Here is a 20,162-nt window from a genome sequence, read left to right as displayed (position 1 = left end):
CTTTTATCAGGAAAGCTTTAATTGACGTGTTGTTTGTTTGTTTGTTTTAGCACGGAAGGAAAACACAATTGTTTCATGTTTTTCAAGAAGACTTTATTTTAAATAACCAGGAAAAGGAAACATCTGAAATGAAAAGCAAGTTATCAGAATCTGGTAAAGAAATCTTTTGCGCCTGTAGAATGAAAAAAATGTTATACCTGGTCTTTGACATTTGTTCTGTGAAAAAGAACCTTTGCATTTCAAGATCAAGGATATTTATCCAAGATCTTAATATACCAAAGAAGTACCACTTAAACTTTAGACAAAATGACTTGTATTGCAGTAAACATTTTGTTGCTGGTAACTTTGTTAGAACAAAGGAGGGAAGGACATGTGGATGTTACGTAACTAATTTTAGAATATATGGTTCCTTACATCTTTGGGTGATTGCTCTTTGCACTTGAGTAGATGATTGGTTCTGCTTGGTAAAGTGGGTTAATTGCTTAGCTATTTAGGCATCTCAGTGGTTCAGAGTTCTCATATGATCTGAAAAGCAAGACTTAGAATAACAAGACAACTTGTGATACTAATAATTCGAGGTTGTAAAAGAAAGGCTAAAAAAAAAAAAAAGAAAAAGTAACAGTCTCAATGTTGGGAGTAATTATATGGTACAAGAAACTTATTTTGTAGTTGGGAAATCTTGGGGAAAGTGACCTTATGTGTATACAGACGTTGAATTCTGAATTAGTGCTATTACTCCTAAAGAAATGGAGTAAAGGAGGTAAACCTGTGAAAGTGGTAAGCCTGCCGCTCAAAAGAGTTCAAAAACGCATATGGAATGCTGGAAATTTAGAATAGAGGACAAAATAGAAAAGCTAAGCTGTAGCTTTAGTTTGTTTGACTGTTGCATCTTGAATACAATGTGGAAAACAGTCTCTGAAAGAAACACAGATACTGCTCTAAAGCCTTGATTAGAGGAACAACTGGAACTTTACAAGTTCTCAGCTTGGAAAAGGGAGAGGGAGCTGAATACTTATAGATGTACTTAGTCATTTGGAGGTCTAAAAATGTGATATTCACAGAGAAATGAGTAAGAAAAGATTATTCACTGGATATTACAGTGCAAAAGTGAAAAGATGTGAGAAGAAACTAGTAGGTGGCAAGCTGAAAGTGATTAGAAGTAATTTTCTGCTTGGTAAATAAGCACAATTCCACAAGAATGTTGTGGATATTGGATATTGAAAGATTTAAAAGATTTACTTAAGGTCACGATAGAATAGAGTAAAATCTGTGAAAGACCATTTAAAAACAAAGAAGCAGGGTGGTTTTTTTGTTTTTTGTTTTTTTTTGAAACTTACCAAATTGAAAGTTGGAAAGTGGAGAATGTGCCACTATACATACCTGCTTTCCTAAGCATCCAGTACAGATCATTGCTGTTTTAAAACTGAGGAGTCCAGTTAGCTCAGTTTCTAAAATCCCACCGCCTCCTTTCCTCTTTAATAACGCTTATAAGAATTTAGCTCATGTTGTTTAATAACTGGTTCACCTCATTTTATACAGTAACATAAGTTAAGCAGTAACTTACAAGGCTAATAAAGCTTATTCTTCATCACGTTTTCTGGATATGTACCAACAGGAAAGTCCGAAATCATGGAGAAAAGATGGTACATGCTAGTATCACTAAACTAACTCTATGCTTTGGTCCTAAGGAGCTTACTTTGGTGCTGTGTAAAGAGAGTGATTGGAAAGTGTCTCCAGAAATGAGCTCCTGCCAACATAACAATTCATGCCTTCTTTTTTTGATGGCAGCAGCTATACATAGCGCTTGATGTTCTTATGTAGAAGCCTCTTACTTCTTTTGTTTCCAAGACTAATCAATTTGCTTGGGCTCTGTTGAAAGGATCTGTTCATTAGACCAACATGTGACCTACCCAGCTCTTGATACGGCATTGTCTAGTTGGATGTGATTCGTGTAGTTTTTATACATTAAACATAACAGCTGTAGACTGTCAGAGCAAATCTACATATAGCTCACTGTTTTACCTCTTACATTGGCTGGTAGCAGATACCTATGGAAGTGTAAGAGAGAAGGACAAACATGCAGAGTTGTTAATATTTTCTGTGACTTGCCATAACTTGCTATAGATTGAAAACTAAATGTTTTATCATTTGAAACAGAAAATATTAACAATTTGAAGTATACACATGTATGCGTGCGTACGTACACATACCTATAATCAACTTAATGGTTATTATTTTTGTTGAAATAGGGAGGAGGAACTATGGTTGTTGCTCCAAGCTGTGCAACAGACAGCTATAGCCAGACAGCTATAGCCAGACTATTACATTTGAGTATCATTTGAATATGATTATTTGCAAGCCAGTAAAAGTCAATGTTTTGTTTATTTCTATAACTCCTAAGATGTCTTGTTCTGAATTTCATCAGGAGGCCAACATAATGGATTTTCTGAAAAATTCTACTTAATAGTAATAGAATATACTCAAAGCCACTCATTACTGCACATGTGGCACTTACACTTGAAGTCAATTCCTGTCTCAATAGGTAAGCCCTTTAATTTTGAATATAGAAGCAAAGCAAAAAAGTGATTGTAATAAAGCCGAACAGTTTGGACATAGTTTGCTTCTGAATTAGAAGGTCTGCAATTTAGAAGTTTGTACAAGTTCTGAATTGTGATGTAGTTGCTCTGAAGCAAATAATCATCAGAAATAAAATAATGAGCTGTCCTCTTCTGGTTCTCTGTGAAGCTAATATAAAAACCTTTGCAGTAAGCTAAGATACACTTGAGTAATTTTGTGTCAATCTCTATAAATTAAGGAAATGTAGTATTTACTGTAAATCAGAGGAATCTGTTATGATGCATGGTCTATTGTTTAAGCTATATTCCTACTTTAAGTGTTCATTTTCATGAATAGGAATGAAAGTTTCATATCTCATAATCCCCTAATAATTTTTAAATCCCATATCCTATATCCTATAGTAATTTTAAAATGTTAAAAGTATTAACAAAACTGTTCTGGAAAATACTTTTATTCAGTTTAAATTAAGACTCTGAGTTTACATTTAGATTTCGCCAGCTATTGTTATTTTGTGCCTCATGAGTATTAATTTCAATGGATACCTCAGATATATATCTTCAGCAGTTTTGCTGTTTCTATTTTACAATTTGATTGCCTTGAATCTGAAGAGTGTTTAAAGTTAGAATTTGAAGCAGTTTTGGAACGTTTCTAAATATTTAATGTAGGGGGTGTGCTAATACTTTTTTTTGAATGCGATTTTAGCAATATTTTTCATTATCATGAAAGTAAAATTTCAAGTCTGTAGTTTAATCCCTCTTTTTGGAGTGTTAAAATAACTTATTATATATTTGAAGAAATCCATCTGACTGTCTTCCAATGGAAACTCTTTTTTTTAGATGAAAAGATGGATTCAAATACAGATGAAGCAACAACGCAGCAAGAAGGATTATATTCTTCACCAGATCCAGAGAAGATACAGTCACCTTTCACTCAGAAATATCAGGCTTGTAAAGCAAACCTTCAGAGCACGAGCTGGCTTACTCTTGCCTCAAAAATGGTTTATAGTCAAGAGCTGAATTTGCCAGAAGGAGTGGAGATTATAAGTGTTAAGCCATCAGCAGGTTTGTAAGTTTGTTTTAGAAAGAATAAAATAAGGAATTATTGCCATTCTGTAGGTTTATTGGCAAAATACTAGCTTGCTATTTATACTTACAATTGAAAACCTGCAACTGAATCTAAAAGGCTTGATAAAACATGATGCCTGAAATTCCTGAAATTAATGATAGTATAAAGCATTTATGTAAGGCATAGTATTTATGGACATATAGATTCTGCAAATAATAGAATTTCTAGTACCATAAGTTTGGGTTTGCAAACCATCATAAAATTGTATTTATGAGATCCTCTCCTATAAGCTCTTCAGATTTCTGAGATAAAATATTTGTCTGGTGGGAAATGACAATAAATGTCTATTAAAATCATACCGTTGAGATTATAAGTGAGGATTTTATTTTCTCTTACAGTGTAATAATTTGTAATAACAAGCCTAACAAGTTATGTGTTTTATCCCTGCATGTTAATGTTAGCTCCTTTCTAGAGAATGAAGTGGGAAGGAAGGTAAAATGGGTATTTCTGTCGTCTTGTGTTTGGTTTGTTAAATTTGTCCTAATAGTTTTTGTTTCAGAGTGGAGAAGTGCTAAGTATTATGATTCTTATCTTTGATTTGTATTCTAATGTTATGCTGTTAAAATGTGTTTTTTTTTTTTTTTTTTTTTTTTAAGGACATCTGAGTTCCTCTTCCATATACCCTGTTTGTCATGCCCCTTATCTACTGGCTACTTCGTGCTCGGATGGGAAAGTTCGGTTCTGGAGATGCAGAGTGACCACTGAATCATCAGCTTCTTGCATGCCAGAATATAATGTACACAGTGATGTTGCATATATATGGGAAGAATGGCCATTGCTGATTGAGGATGGACTTCTTAGTAGTAGTGCCATTAATGTTCCAGGAAGGCCAGTTGAAGTTAGTTGCGCGCACACAAACAGATTAGCTGTAGCATACAAGCAGACAACATATAAAAACAGTCACCATTCTCAAGACTTTATTATGGATGTTAGTATTTTTGAATGTGAATCTACAGGAGGCTCTTCTTGGATACTTGAGCAAACTCTTCATTTAAATGAAATAGGCACCATGTTAGACTCTGCTATGAGTATTGATAGTAATTTAGTGGCACACAACCGACAAGAGGTTTGTCTGTCTCATAGTGGGAATGTTATACCCAGCACTAAGCACTTGATTCACTTAGACTGGATGTCTAGGGAAGATGGTTCACATATTCTAACAGTGGGAATTGGATCAAAATTATATATGTTCGGACAGCTCTCTGGGAAGATGCAAGAACAAAATGGTAAAGAACCTGTAGCAGTCTCTCACTGTGGCAATATGAAGACTTCAGCTCTCTCTAGGTTTGTTCTACTGCGTTGTGTTGAGTTGATTTCTTCTGTAGAAGGGTCACCACCTTTTCCAGTCTCCTTGTCTTGGGTGCGAGATGGCATTCTTGTAGTTGGAATGGACTGTGAAATGCATGTTTATTCTCAGTGGCAAACTCCTTCCAAGCAAGAACTAGTTAGTATGGATTCTTGCAGTGGAAGTATATCGTGTATAACAAGCGTAATGAAACAAAGCCAATCAGCTGCCTCAGATCTGCATCCACCAAAACGAACCTTGACCAGGTCTATGACCAGCCTCGCACAGAAACTTAGTGGGAAAAGAACTGCTTTTGATCTCTCTGCAGAAATGGAAGACTCTGGTCTTTTTGAAGCAGCTCATGCATTATCTCCCACTTTACCTCAGTACCACCCATACCAGTTGTTGGAGCTCATGGATCTTGGTAAAGTACGCAGAGCAAAAGCCATTCTGTCCCATCTGGTTAAATGCATTGCTGGAGAAGTTGTTGCTATAAATGAATCTGAACCCAATCACGATAGGAGACTCAGATCTCTTACCATCAGTGCTAGTGGAAGCACTTCAAGAGATCCCAAAACATTCAGCAAAACGGAGAACACGGACTACATTGAAATAGACTCAGTTCCACCACTGCCTTTATATGCTTTGCTTGCTGCTGATGATGACTCTTCTCATTCAGAAAAGTCTAATAATCTAAATAATCAAAATAAAGATACACCCAATGACAATTACGAAGATCTTTTTCACAGTTCTGTTGTAAGTACAGATGAACTTGTAGTATTTGATGCAGAGGAAGATAACACAAAACCAAAGGTCATTGATCTTTCTCAGTATAGTCCAACTTATTTTGGGCCAGAGCATGCTCAGGTTCTTTCTCGTCACTTGCTTCATTCAAGCTTACCAGGTCTCACTAGAATGGAGCAAATGTCATTGATGGCCTTGGCAGATACAATTGCTACTACTAGTACTGACATTGGAGAAAGCAGAGACAGAAACCAGGGTAAGTTTTCTCTCTCAAATCAGATGTAATACTATATTTCACAAACTTTATTTGGAAGCTTTTTCTGTTACTTCTGAATTTGGTAATCTTGCTGAAGTGTGTGATAACTTTGTTTTGTAGTTTTCTTGTATTTATTATACCAATGGAGATTTATCTGAAGTTTCTCAAGACTTTTACAAAACAAACTCTCTATTGGCAATTGCTCATGCAATTGATTTGTTCCTTTAGTCTACAAACCATAATTGTTTCAGTCATTTGTTAAGAACAGACTTTCAGAGCCAGTATTAGTTGTTCTCTCTCTGCAAAAACAAGAGAAAATAGATTTTCTCATTTGATAAAACCATTTATCCGGTGTATGGCTTTTGCTTGTTTGTTTTCCTAAAACAAGTAATTTCACAATGTGAAGTTGTGAGGTTTTACTTGTTTTGAGCAGACTATTTTTCATATACTTAGACTTAAAGATTTAAAGTACCAACAGTCATAGAATTGTAGGGTATTTTTTCTTAAGCAATTCAAGCTGGTTTTAATAATTCTCTTAAACAGCATATGAACATATTTAATTCCAGGTGGAGAAACTCTTGATGAGTGTGGCTTAAAGTTTTTGTTAGCTGTTCGGCTTCACACATTCCTGACAACCTCACTCCCTCCTGTACATCGAGCTCAACTGGTTCATCAAGGTAACTGGTGTGTTTTGTTAGGTCATGTCAATCTTAAACAGTGAAGCAGCTGTGAGTGGGATTGCTCTGTTCTTTGTGTGCCTCTGCAGAGTTAATGAGAAAATTATGATGGGGTGTTTTCGGGTGTTTTATCCCACCCCAATTGTTCATTAAGAATGTGTGTAAGAGCATAAAATGCCTGTTACCCCTCAGCTGAGATTGGAGCTTGCCGCATGCCCCAACATTGGTGAGCCAGCTGTCTGTTGGTGTCTGGGTTTACTGGTGTGCTGTTGCTGTATCTGCACTGCACCCCTGCCTTCTGCTGAGCTTGGAATTGATGAGTCAGAAGTGTCTCCGAGGCACCTGCACAGCTGCATTTTGGAGTGCCTCTGTGCAAAGCAGCATCCTCTGGCCCTTATGGGTTGTAGTTTGATCCATAGCCTCCTGTGTTGCTGGCTAATAAATGCTATCTCCTTCAGATCATGTTTTATTCTTTTTTTTTTTTCTTCTGTTTTCCTTTTGTGTGCCTATATCGTTTTCTCCCAGAATAATCCCAAATTTCACATTCTCCAAGCCATTCCAAATCATACCAATTAAGGTAATTTTTGCAACTTTAAAGAGTTAAATTAAGTGGTTGCACTTTGTATGTACATAGCTACATAGCTAATCTTAATGCCTTGCAAGAAGTAGATTTTGAAATTTAATTATTCATTGTGTTCCTTGACAAATATGTAATGAACAATTTGCCAGTGAAAAAATGTTTTCATCTGTAAGGCAAGTTCTTGAATATCTTGTATTGTGAAATCTGATGAAGTACTTGATCCAAGATAAACAGTTCGATCTTTTTCTGTTCTCCCTGTCCTGCATCCCTTTAACTTATGTTATGAAGTACTTTAATAGTAATAAAAAGTAATAAGTAATAATAGTAATAAATTGTATTTATTAAGAAATAAATAATAATATAAGCATATAATATACAAAATATAAATTATATATATTTCTATATATATAAATATAAAACATTTAGTAATATAATGTATTCTTTGCCCTTCTTACCCCTTCTCTCTCTTACTGTAACGTGCAATAATCTAGGCTTGTCTACTAGTCATTTTGCCTGGGCATTTCATTCAGTAGCAGAAGAAGAGCTACTGAGCATGCTACCAGCAATGCAAAAAGGCGAGCCAACATGGTCAGAACTCAGAGCTATGGGAATAGGATGGTGGGTCCGAAGTATCCGTAGCCTGCGGAAATGCATGGAAAAGGTAAATACGATATTCTGGAGCATTTTTTTTTCAAATAGCTTTCCTCTGGTGTTTATTGTCTGTGAATATAGTGATGAATTATGGGCTAGAATAAGTGCTTATGAATATTTCTTGCTACATCTGAGGTACGCATAGTGTGTCATATATGCATAATTGAATTTTTTCTTAAGTTTTATTTCTTCAAGTTTATTTAGGTTTCACATACCAGTCTAAAGTACACTTGGGTTTTTAGGTACTTTGCTTTGAGAGATAGAGTGTAGAAGCCTAATAGTGATTGCTGAATACAGAGTTTTGAACAAATAAGGTAGTTTTTGTTTGAAGCTTCCCTTTTTTAATAGCAAAGTGTCTCCTGGTCTAGGAAAAAAAATGTGGAAAAAATCTCATTATAAACAATAGAAAAGTGGTGCTACCATATGTGGCTTACAAGTGAATACATTTCCATAACAACAAGATCTTGGATTGTTCTTTATTTGGAAATATGTCTTAAATGTCATAGATGCTAATAGATTAGGCTTATTGTTGCACTTATTTTACGATCTTAAGCTGTACTACCTTCATTTTGAAAGTGTAATGGGAAGAGGGATCGTGTTTCAGAGTTTCTCAGCACTATGAGATCATATGAGCACATATGAAATACAAGACATGCTAGAAATGCTATTTTAAGATGCTTTTAAGTTTTGGTGGATTTGTTGTTGTTGGACTGTTTTCACAGGTGGCTAAAGCAGCCTTTCAAAGAAACAATGATCCACTCGATGCAGCTATTTTTTACCTTGCAATGAAAAAGAAGGCTGTAATCTGGGGATTATACAGGTAGGAAATATCCAGGTTCTTATATGAAGCTTCATAGTATCTGGTCTAGTTCAGAGTAGGGGAGGAATAAGTTGATATAGCATTGATTCAAAAGAAATACAAATCGTCCTACTGAAAGCTGACATGCAATTTCTAAATTACCTATGACTGAGAAATATCCTGTATATGCTCTGGGAGTTTATTTGCTGTTACTGATGAGAGATGCCTAAATCTTAGTTTCCAGTCTGCTGTAATCTTCGTCCATTACTTAATTGTGTATTATATCTAGAGGACCTCCTATCTTTTGTGTAGAGTACAATAGGTACCTTTTAGAAAAGTAGCCCATAAGTAAATTTTACCATAAATTCAAAGGACTCAAGATTGACATTCAGTTTAGCATTTCGTGATAATGTTCAAATTCCCAAAGGTTTAAAAATAATAAGATTCTCTGATTTTACATTAGACTTGTTTCTAATGCAAAAAAGTCAGATTTTATACTTAGTATTTTTTGTTCCTTTCTGACAAAATGGATTCTTATATTCCCAATGTTGTAATAGCTTCTTCATTTCTTATTGAAGTGACTTATGCAAAATTCTGCTGGTATCTGAGGAAATCAAAAGAGAAAATAATTACTAAAATATATAATTTGTCCATTATGTTCAATTTTCAGGTCACAAAAAAATACTAAAATGACACAGTTTTTTGGGAATAATTTTACTGAGGACAGGTGGCGTAAAGCAGCATTAAAGAATGCTTTTTCTTTGCTTGGCAAACAGCGTTTTGAACATTCTGCAGCATTTTTCTTGTTGGCAGGACACTTAAAAGATGCAGTGGAGGTAATACAATCAACTATATAAGTTCTAAGACTGTTGTATTTACTGTTCTAAACTGACAAAATATGTATTTAAAATGACTGAAGTGCGTGGGAAACATTTCAGTTTGAACTAGTATGTCTTCTGAAGTTTCTAGTTTGTGTTCATTCTTCCTTCTGCTCCCTCATGTTCTTCATGTCATGACAAATACAGTTCCTTGATGTTTGCATATTGTTTTTATTTTGGTTCTTAACAAATGTGTTACGATTAATTTTTCCATGGTAAAATCTACTAATTATTTGCTTTCAAACTCTCTGATCTGTGATATCTGAAATCTGAAAGTATTGTTATCAGCTGAACAGATTTGTGTGGTCACTTTAACCAGTAGGGAAGTTATATTTCTACGTTTTGTAAATATGTTTTCAATTAGGTCTGCCTTGAAAAACTGAATGATATTCAGTTGGCTCTTGTAATATCAAGACTTTACGAGTCAGAATTTGAAGTATCTACTACTTACAAATCTATACTACAGAAGAGGATTTTGGGAAATGCATCTGCTGGAAAAGATAGCTCAGGAAATATGCACTGTGATCCTTTTCTACGAAGTATGGCTTACTGGATTTCAGAAGACTATGGCAAAGCTCTTGACACTTTGATTAAACATTCTGTTGGAGATGAATGTGGTAAGACTGATAAGTTTTTTGGCTGTTGAGTTGACTTTTAACTGCTCAGGCGTTTAGGTAGAACTGTTGCATACACTAAACTGAAAGTATCCTGCACAGCTTTTACCATTGCCAAGAAATAATTGTAAAAAATGCATATTTTGTTACAGTATTAAATATGGTTTTGTTGCAATTACCTGTTCAGCACAAATGAGTACTCAGTTGGTCCTGTAAGTATGAGACCATGCAGTGATGTAGCTCTTGAGCAGTTTTTCCCACAGGAACTTGAAAGTGAGCTAACTAATTAATGACCAATTTTAGTCATTCCATTACAATGTAAGAAAAGTTTCTGACTGTAAAGCTACCCAAGAGAGCCTAGGAGACCTACTCTTCTGTAGTCTTTAGTCATGACTAAAAGTTGACCAGAATCATACACAGGGCATGGAATAGAAAAGAGTGTTCTGATATTTGGTGTATCACTGTTTAGTTGTTTTCAATTTGATCACATCCTCCTCTGTAAAACCCACGTTAAATGGGTTTTACTTTTTGATAATGGTTTTGCTTTTTCTTACTTAACAGTTATTTTTTTCATGCACCTCTTTATGTGTAGCTAGATGTGTTGTAATTCTAAACAAAAAGAGTATTTGTCAGGTAAGCCAGATTCTTTGATACATGTGTGATACATGTGTTTAGCATCACATGCAAAAGCTCATAGCTTTTCAATGATTTTCTGACTACCCAAATTTCAAATATCAGAACAAGATGGTATCTGTCATTCTAGGCTTGTTTTGGACAAGAAAGCAAAATCTATGGATATTGCATTGCTACCTACTTCATTTGCTATGTGGAATGATAATACGTATGTGTCTTAAGAATTTCCCTGTTTTATGAAGTGGTATTTGTTAAGAGATAGATGAAAAAAGAAAGACTAATCCAAAACTTATAAAATGGCATTTTCTGAGGTAAAAGATTTTAGTACAATGAAATATCAATGATAGAGCAGTAAAGAAGTTAGAAATCTAAACTCTGAGCAAGAACACTGTCTCTTTTTGACTGCAGCAGGTATAGTCTGACTGAAGAAAATAGTGATAGTTGTTTCAAATTATGGGTTTTACATGCTCCCGATCAAGCTCCTGCAATATTATTCTTCCATTTATTATGGATTAGATCTTTTACTGGAGATTAGATCCCTCCATGCCCTCCCAAGAGTATTTAAATGCTGTAAGTGAAAGCGGAAATGCAATTAAGTCAAGAGTAGAATGAACTTAATAGCCTTCTGATGAAGATAACTTTCAGATGGATTATTTCATACAGAATTAGATATTTTCCTCATGATGTATTATCTTTTCAGATGAAGGAGAAGGCTCATCCAACTGTAACCCATCGGTGTTTAACTTCTATAACTACCTAAGAACACATCCTCTCTTGCTGAGACGTCATTTTGGCTCATCTGATGCATCCTCCACACGTGTTTGTCTAACAGTAGAAAATGGATTAGCTGATAAGATCAATCTAGGGGAAAGACGACTGTTTTTCACCACTGCTTACGCTCATTTAAAAGCTGGTTGTCCTATGTTGGCTTTAGAGGTATTATCAAAGATGCCAAAAGTAATTAAGAGGTCCAAGCCGTTTTGCAGCTCACCTAGTCTAATGGATACTAGCAAAGACTCTTCACCATCTTCTCCAGTTAAAGGATTGGAAGTGAAAGACCAGTCTTCAGCTGTTGACTGGTCACAGCCAGTGCTCAATGGTCTGGGGTCATCTTCAGATTGTTCATCAGGAAAGCATTCTAGTTCAGCTCTTTCCTTTGACTGGAGTCAGCCAAGTCTAGTACTGCAAGATGAACCTTTGGAACTACAATGGGACAGTGACAAAGATGATGAGAGTGAAGATTCTTCTCTAGTAATGAAAGAGATAAAGCCTCTGAAGAAAAGTGAAAAGACAGATGAAATAAGTTCTAGCTATACAGAATCTTTTAGTGCAATTGATGAAAAAGATATTTTAAGTCCATCAGAAGATATAATTTCAGCACAACTGAAGTTCCGAGCATGCCTGAAAATTCTTACTGTAGAGCTTCGTACACTATCCACTGGTTATGAGGTAGATGGTGGGAAGCTGAGGTATCAGCTTTATCAGTGGCTTGAAAGAGAAGTGGTAGCTCTTCAGAAAACTTGTGAATACAGTGCTGAAGTGGAGGAGTTACAGTCAGGTATCGGTGTGATGCCAGAGGAAGCTGCATTAACCGAAAATGTGGAAGACTTACTTGACCAGCCAAAAAAAATGCTACAGAAAGAAAACTTTCATAAAAGACGTCAGTGGCTTCTGAAATACCAGTCACTCCTAAGAATGTTTCTTAGTTACTGTGTACTTCACGGCTCTCATGGTGGAGGCTTGGCATCTGTCAGAATGGAATTAATATTGCTGTTGCAGGAATCTCAGCAGGTATGTGTCTGTGGGGGGGATTAATTTGTGTTTCCTTGAGTTTTGTCATACATTGTTGAATATATCTAATTACAGTGTATACTTGTTCTATAATAATTGATCCTTTTTTTCTAGAAACTGTTGCCCTGCTTCTCGAACTTCCCAAGAAGCTGTACTATCACTCTTTCTTTTGTTTGTTTTTTAGGAACAGTCAGTACAGACTCCTCCAAGCCCTCCACCAGAGCAAAGCTCCATACCTCTTTTATTTGCTTGCACAGCTAGTGCCAAAACAGTGGTGGCTAATCCATTGCTACATCTTGGTAACTTAACTCATGATATATTACATGCCATAATAAACCTTGACTCACCACCCCATCCAGATACTCAGAACAATAAGGTTTGTATTGTTGTTGTAGTCCTTTGGATTTTTTCCATGTGTGATTATCTAGTTTGCTTAGTAACAAAGGTTTTTTGACAGCCTGACATGCCTGCCTCTGGGAAGCAGTATACATTTATAACGTTTCATTGTAATTCAGGCTAGAACAACGTCACAGAGATGCAGAGCTTCTAGAGAGGGTCCAATGTAGAGCAACAAAGATGATTAAGGGACTGGAGTTTATGAGGAAAGACAAGAGAGCTGTGCCTGTTTAGCCTGGAGAAGACAGAGAGAAGATCTGATCAACGTGCACAGACTTGAAGGGAGAACGTAGGAAGGATGGAGCCAAACTCTCTTGGTGGTGGCCAGTGACAGGACAAGGGACAATGGTTACACATTGAAACATAGGCAGTTCCATTTCCCTGTGAGGAAGAGCTTCTTTCCTGTGAAGGTGACAGAGCCCCAGAACAGGAACCCAGAGAGATTGTGGAGTCTCTTTCTCTGGAGATCCAGTGTCTATCAAGAAATGATTACCCATTCTTGAGGTACTGAGCATGATCCCTACGAATTGAAAGACATTTGCTGCTTGTGATCGGATACATATCCGAGATAACATCTGTTATGTATGGAAAACATTCTATACTATGCTGTTAATGTCACATTTACTTTTATGTCAGTATCATCACAATTTCTCTACTGTCTGTGTTTTCTTTTAGATCTAAATACAATTTACAGCATTTATTCTGTGGTTACAAATTTTTGTGTTGAAGGTCTATGATACTAATGGGTGCTCATTTTAAAGTGTGTTTTGTAAAATTTTGTCTTCCAGATATATGTTATGCATACCTTAGCAGCATCACTGTCTGCTTGCATCTACCAATGTCTTTGTGATGGCCACAGCTACAGGTAAAGATTTATCAAAAGCAAATTTTAAAGAACGAACAAGATACTGTCTCATTACAGAAACATCATAGTACGTAGTAGACCAAAAGACAGTACGGAAGTTTGCGTGCATCTAGCAATGGCTCGAGTATTTTTAAACATTTTTTTAATAAATATGACATCTGAGTTCTTTGTTTCACAGTTCATTACAAGCAAATCAGTTCACTGGGACAGTGTATCAGACCTTGCTTCTAACTCAGCGTCATTCTCTAAGAACGACAAGCTTAGATGAAACAGTGACACCCAATACATCACCTGCTCAGTGGCCAGGTATTCAGAGTTGCTTTGTTCTCTCAGCTTAAGGAGAACTTAACTGTCTGCATCTGCTGTAACTGTACATCTGCATGTAGCTGTGCTGTGGACTTGCTGTTAGTGTTTGCAACATCGTTGGATAAAAATAATAAATGTTTAATCTGCTTTTTAAAGAGGTTGTAACCTGATAGGTTAGGTTATGTACTGGTTCAAGCAGACTTGCATTTATTTCATTTGCTAATAAATGTTAGCTTAGGGCTATAGGAAAGAGCCAGAAAATTAAAAATTAAGAAGTTCCATCATATGCTCTTTGCTCCATCTGCAGGCACAGATCAGTTTTACCAGTCTTTCGCTTGTATATATAGTTGAAGATGAATTGATAGTCAATCTTAAAATGAGTTTGTATTCCGTGGCAGATATGACTGTAGTGAGATAACTCTTCTATTGACAAATAGAAAGTTCATACAGTTAGCTTCTGCTGAAGCTCTAACAGGCCCACAGGAGTTGAATAGTCAAACCAGGCTGGGATCTCCATTCGTGGACCTACACTGGTTTCCACTAAGGTTAGTTTAAGGTTGGTTTCCACTAAGGTTAGACACATAAATGTCAGCTTCAATTTATAGCAATAATTTTAATGTAAGCATAATAAAAAATATGTTTTCATATAGTGAGATTTGTCCATCAACAAATTTCACATTTTATAAGTCTTTGAAAACATGAACATTAAAGTTAATTTAATTTGGCTTAGCTAATTTGAAAGATAATTTGACTCTTTCACTCTATTATATCAGGGGTATGAACTATGCTGCATAACTGTGGGTATTGTAACAGTTTTTGTATTTGGTGCTATAGAATTTTTCATTTTTGGTAGATCTTTCTGTCAAAGAACACAAAGGCTTGGGGAAGAAATCAAGTAGTTTTGGAAAGAAATCATGTTGTCATCTATTTCCTTCAATAGCTGCAAAGTTTGATTTTCAGTGAGTGAGTGATTTCAGTGATTTTCAGTGATTGCAAGCGGGTTGTGCTTATAGTTAACACTACCTTCAACTAATTTCTCCTTTGGAATAGCCTCACGTGTTTTTTTTGCAAATGGGAGATTTTCATGTAAGCCAGAATCTTTGGCCAGTCATGTTTTCGCTACTTATGTGCGTGAAATGAGACAAAAAGAGCCACATCTGAAACCAAAACCTTTTGTAGTAAAATTAAAAATACTACAAAGTATTTAGTACTTAAGAGGAAAAACATTTGTCAGACAATAGCTGTTGTAAGTTGATGTCTATAATTAATGGATAGTTCTATAACATGAGAATACAGCATTTCAGTTTATGGTGTTGTGCTGCAGTTTAAGAACTGTTTGTGAAAAAAGTAGCACTGGAAAGTCCACAGAGAAATTAATATTTTTATAATAAGTGCATGTAATGTATTAATCTTAGAGAATATTGAGCTCATTCTTTCCTAAATAAGTAAAGGAGGAAGGATTTCAGACAAGTGGGAAGGAAGTTTAATATGTATAGTGTAATAACTTGTTCTATCACAATGTCTCAGCACAGGTTAAATGGACACTTTAAGATTTGAATGCATTTTTATGACTTTTCACGTATTTCTTAAATTACTGATTTTTTTCACATAAAAAAATCTGAAGCATCTTGTATGAAGACCAGTTATTATAAACTGCTAAAGATAAGCAAAATTTTGCTATCTCCTAGAGTTTCTGTTTTTCTCTGAAATAACTTTTTTTTTTCTCTATGTATTACAGTAGTAATTTTTATTGGTGGTCACTCAAAATACCTATGAGATTATGTAATCAAGGGACTGTTTGTCTTTCTCATCCCCTCATTTTAGGAATAACAGCTCTAATACGTCTCTTGACTTCTGCTGGTGAAGAAGCCCAGCCAGGTCTCACAGTTTTACTGTGTGAAATTCTAACTGCAGTTTATCTTAGTCTCTTCATCCGTGGCCTAGCAACACACTCCAGCAATGAATTGTATAGAATTTTGGCTCATCCGCTTAATGACAAAATGTGGTCTGCTGTCTTCGGAGGAGGAGCTCATACTTCCAGCAGAGAACAGATGCAAGTGAAGACAAAAGCTGGTTAGTTCTTTTATTTATAATAAACTTTTAGCTTTTTTAAAAATAATTTGACTGCTGGAAGCATAAGAAATTGTTTAGATTTTTTGTTTCTTAGTTCAGTAATAATACAATCTGCTTTTCAATCTCCAAAGAAAAAAAGATTTAAAATTTTAAAGATTTATACAAATATTTACAGATGTTGTAATGTGGGGGATTACACTATCTAGCACATTTTCAGTATTGTTATAGTTGCTAAATTTTAAAGCTTTCCAATTCTGTCCTAACAGGAATATTCCCTTTTTACAAATACAGTATGTTTTCTCTCTTCGGCAGGTAGGCACTTCCCAATGCCTAGCCCACATCAGGTAGTAGTGTTCTCCATGGAATGTGTGGGATTTTCCAAATCCCTTACTGCCTTCAGTACTCATAGTCCTACCAAATCTTCAGGCAAGACACTAGATTTAGTTTTAGGCCTCTACATGCAATTTGCAATGTGTGATTTTTTTTTTTTTTTTTTGCATTTGTAGAAAGAGAGAAAAACTTCTGTTTGCAAGCCATGACATCAAAATTCAAAACAATGTGTTGTAATCATAGCAGCAGTTGAATTGAGCATTTTAAAAATGGCACTAATATAGTACTTCATTTGAAAGTTAAATATAAAATATAAAACATATTTGACCATGGTTTGGAAAGATCAGAAGTATTTCACATCTTTGGAGAGTTGCTTGTTTTGCTTCATGAATATGTTATTATGCATGTGGATTTCTAAGTGTTTGTTTTGGACATCGAAAAAATTTACTTCGCTTCAATTTTATTATATCGCCCTATATTCAGTTATATTTATCACCCTATAGAAAAGTGAATACTCTTCATGTTTTCAATTCGGAACACAACAAATGGTCCTGAAATCCAGAATCACAGTTTTTTAAAAATCAAAATTTCTGCTGTGTAATTTGATTTCTATAAAACCTAGATTGGCTATTCTATAAATACCTAATCTTTAAAAACAGTAGATCTGTTTAGTAGATCTAAAAACTGTAGATTTTACAGTTACTGTAGATTTTACACCACTGCTTAAGCAATGGTAATGTCTTATATTGCATGAAGTGTCCTGTGAATCTTGCATTTGAGGGAAAACTAAATTTATTATAGTTAAATATAGATTTTTGTCAGAAATTTAGAAAAATATTTTAAAAATAGTGCTCTAATTAAAAGTGATTTATTAGCCTTGCTCTTTCTGTTTTCTCTGTGGCATTGGATAAATATTTCTCAATATTCTTTTGTTAAAGTGACTATTTTCTGTATTAGGATTGTTGGAAAGCAAAAATGACTCTGGCAGTTCTAAATGTTAAGCGTTTTAACTATGTGTTAACTAAGGTGCATTAATGTTGTTGCTAGTGTTTTAAAGTAATGAGATAGTTGTGTGTTTTACTTTAGAACAATACTCTGGCTATTACCAAAGGCATGTGTTCTGTATGTTTCTCTTGAAGACTAGCTCTGTTTGTCTCACTGCAGAATTAGTAAAACTGTCTTACTAGAAAAGTCCAGAAGCTGAGACTGAAAGATCTTTTTTTTTCCTTAAGTTCTCCTAATACTGCTTTGTAAGGGTAATCACAAAGCTGTACAGGGACCAAAAATGGTTGTGGAATCGCCATACTGGGAGCTGAATCTTCAGAGAGGTCAGGCCTTAAGCAGCTTTACATAATATATCTGAAAACTTTGGAGCAGGGGTTGGACCAGTGACCTCCAGGTATTCCTTCCAATCTACATGGTTTGGGAATTCCACAGGTCTGTGGTTTGTTTTTCATACATGTTTACCTATGGCAGATTTGAAAGAATAATCTTTCCAAGTCACTTTAAATATTGAAGAAGAATAAAAACATGAGAAAATACAGAAGCCCAGTGAAGCAGAAGAATCTGGTTAAAATTAGATGTAATCTTGTGCATTTACTGACACTATCACACTGTTGCATTGCTCACTTAAAAGTTTGGAAATGGATGCTAAGTCAGTTGTGCCAGTCACCTATGAAACATTCAGTCCATGTTGGGCCTGTGGCCTGTAACTTTCCTATTTTCTGTTAGCTTAATCAGAAACGTTTTTCATTAGCTTTTATTTTGAGATTTTTGTGAATTTTTTTTTTTCTTTCTGGAAAGGAGGTTCAAAGCAAATAATCCTTTATGATAAAGATTCATATTATCAAACCATTGTGTGATTCTCTGTCATACAATTCCTGTGCTAAAAGTGAAATTTTGAAGTGCTGTCTTTCAGTCCTGTTAACTGGTCCTTGTCCCTGTGTTCTTTCATTTAGCTTAAAACAGTGAGTCTGGAGGGTTTGACAGAGGGCTTTCAGCTATGTATCTGTATTAGGCTGTGGTTCTTTGGAAGTATCACCAACTTTCTCCCTTTCCGTCAGTTTTGTTAAGCCTCTATCTGATCCGAACAAGTTTAAAGCAAAAACACAGAAAACAAACAAACAAAAGTCCACCCCATTCTATAGGTCTTAATACCTTTATCTTACAAAGTCTGCTAAAGGTAGAGCATAATGCATATACTTCTTTGGGATGAGCAGTGGTTTCGTCTTAGTTGCTGGCATGCCATCTCTTCACTTGATGTTAAGGACCTGATTATAAGGCACTATTGGTTGTAATGGTACCTTCTCCTGAGGGGTAGAAGATGCTGTTTGAGAAATCTCAATGCTAGGACAGATACTCCAGACTTCTCAGTGTCAGCACTTTGTTTTCAATTTAATGCAGTGTGTGATACCTGCCTTTCTGTTTGGTTATTAGAATTTATGTTCTGGGATTGGAGCTAGGTTTACTTCTGTTTTATATTTTTCATTTTTCAGTCACTTTTTTATTGTTTTGTGTTTTTATTTCCTGAGGATGCGTGGTATGTTAGCTGCTCTCATCTCCATCTCTGTCTTTCTCACCTATATATGTTAATGTGTACCAAGATCTGGCTGCTTATCCTAGTGAATGACCTACTGAAAATCTGACCACCTAAGTTGATATACTACCTAAAAATCTGAAGCTATGCTTCTGTTACGCACGCTGAATACTGTATGCCTTCTGCTTGCAGTAAACACAAGTTCTACAATATACTGTTTGTTTTACTCTTTCCACATAGTTTCATAGCAGAATTCTATCTCTTCATGTGATACCTAAAGTTTGTTTCTTTTCAGAAACAGAAAAAAATATTAAACCAGAATCAGGTTAGGTTTCCTGAAGAACCTACATGATACAGAAATTGACTAGTTTGATGCTTTTTGGAGAAGCTCAGAATTAGGCTATCAGTCGTTTCCTGTTAATAGTTAATACATTGAGAAGAATAGCCATTTCTCCACTATTTGTGGCAGGAAGATGTGTGTCAGTCAGTATGGTACTCAGTACTGTGGTACTGAGGTATTTTCTTTCAGTTATTTGGTCACTAGAAGAACTTCCTTAGAGTTCAGATTTCATCAATAGCATCACTGAAAACTGCTCCCTTAGCCAGCTTGACCCCAGGGCACTACTAATAATTTTCTGAAGCAGTAGTGGCACTTGACAGAATAAATCTGCAGCCATGGGAAAGACTTATTCTTAAAGGTTAATTTTGCACTGTATTTCATATATGAGAAATCTTCAGCTTCAGATTTTAGGAAGAATTGCAGGTCCCAAGAAAGGATTGTCCTCTAACAATCTGTTTATACATTGGTTATTCCCTTTGTTTATGTGATCTGTAATGGTTTAGTCTTAATGTGGCTCTTAAGCTCCTAAAACAAGTTTACAAATTGAGAGAGATACTATTGGTCAACAAAATTAATATTTGAATTATGTTATTTCACTCTGCTCCATGCTTTGGGTGATAAGAACTGATAACTTTGGATAAATAATTTGAATTTCGTGTAATTACATATAAGCCTATTTTTCAATTTTGGGGCTTAGGCAAAAATT

General features: G+C 35.4%; 1 protein-coding gene across 6 annotated transcripts in view; it reads left to right on the top strand.

Moving 5' to 3' along the window:
- Window positions 1-20,162, top strand: part of DMXL1 (Dmx like 1) — a 61,815-nt gene that overhangs the window by 22,611 nt on the left and 19,042 nt on the right. For all 6 annotated transcript variants that reach the window (XM_026052825.1, XM_026052824.1, XM_026052822.1 and 3 more), the window contains exons 14-27: window positions 51-153; window positions 2,426-2,542; window positions 3,414-3,638; window positions 4,299-5,987; window positions 6,554-6,664; window positions 7,736-7,905; window positions 8,618-8,715; window positions 9,365-9,530; window positions 9,937-10,189; window positions 11,520-12,610; window positions 12,795-12,986; window positions 13,795-13,871; window positions 14,050-14,177; window positions 16,002-16,250. In XM_026052825.1, coding sequence (XP_025908610.1) covers window positions 51-153; window positions 2,426-2,542; window positions 3,414-3,638; window positions 4,299-5,987; window positions 6,554-6,664; window positions 7,736-7,905; window positions 8,618-8,715; window positions 9,365-9,530; window positions 9,937-10,189; window positions 11,520-12,610; window positions 12,795-12,986; window positions 13,795-13,871; window positions 14,050-14,177; window positions 16,002-16,250 — 4,669 coding nt within the window. The remainder of the gene's footprint in view (window positions 1-50; window positions 154-2,425; window positions 2,543-3,413; window positions 3,639-4,298; window positions 5,988-6,553; window positions 6,665-7,735; window positions 7,906-8,617; window positions 8,716-9,364; window positions 9,531-9,936; window positions 10,190-11,519; window positions 12,611-12,794; window positions 12,987-13,794; window positions 13,872-14,049; window positions 14,178-16,001; window positions 16,251-20,162) is intronic.

The sequence above is a fragment of the Nothoprocta perdicaria genome, unplaced genomic scaffold (genome assembly GCF_003342845.1).
Source record: "Nothoprocta perdicaria isolate Ctin4 unplaced genomic scaffold, notPer1 scaffold_92, whole genome shotgun sequence".
Taxonomy (NCBI): Eukaryota; Metazoa; Chordata; class Aves; order Tinamiformes; family Tinamidae; genus Nothoprocta; species Nothoprocta perdicaria.
This window is presented reverse-complemented; position numbering and strand designations above follow the sequence as displayed.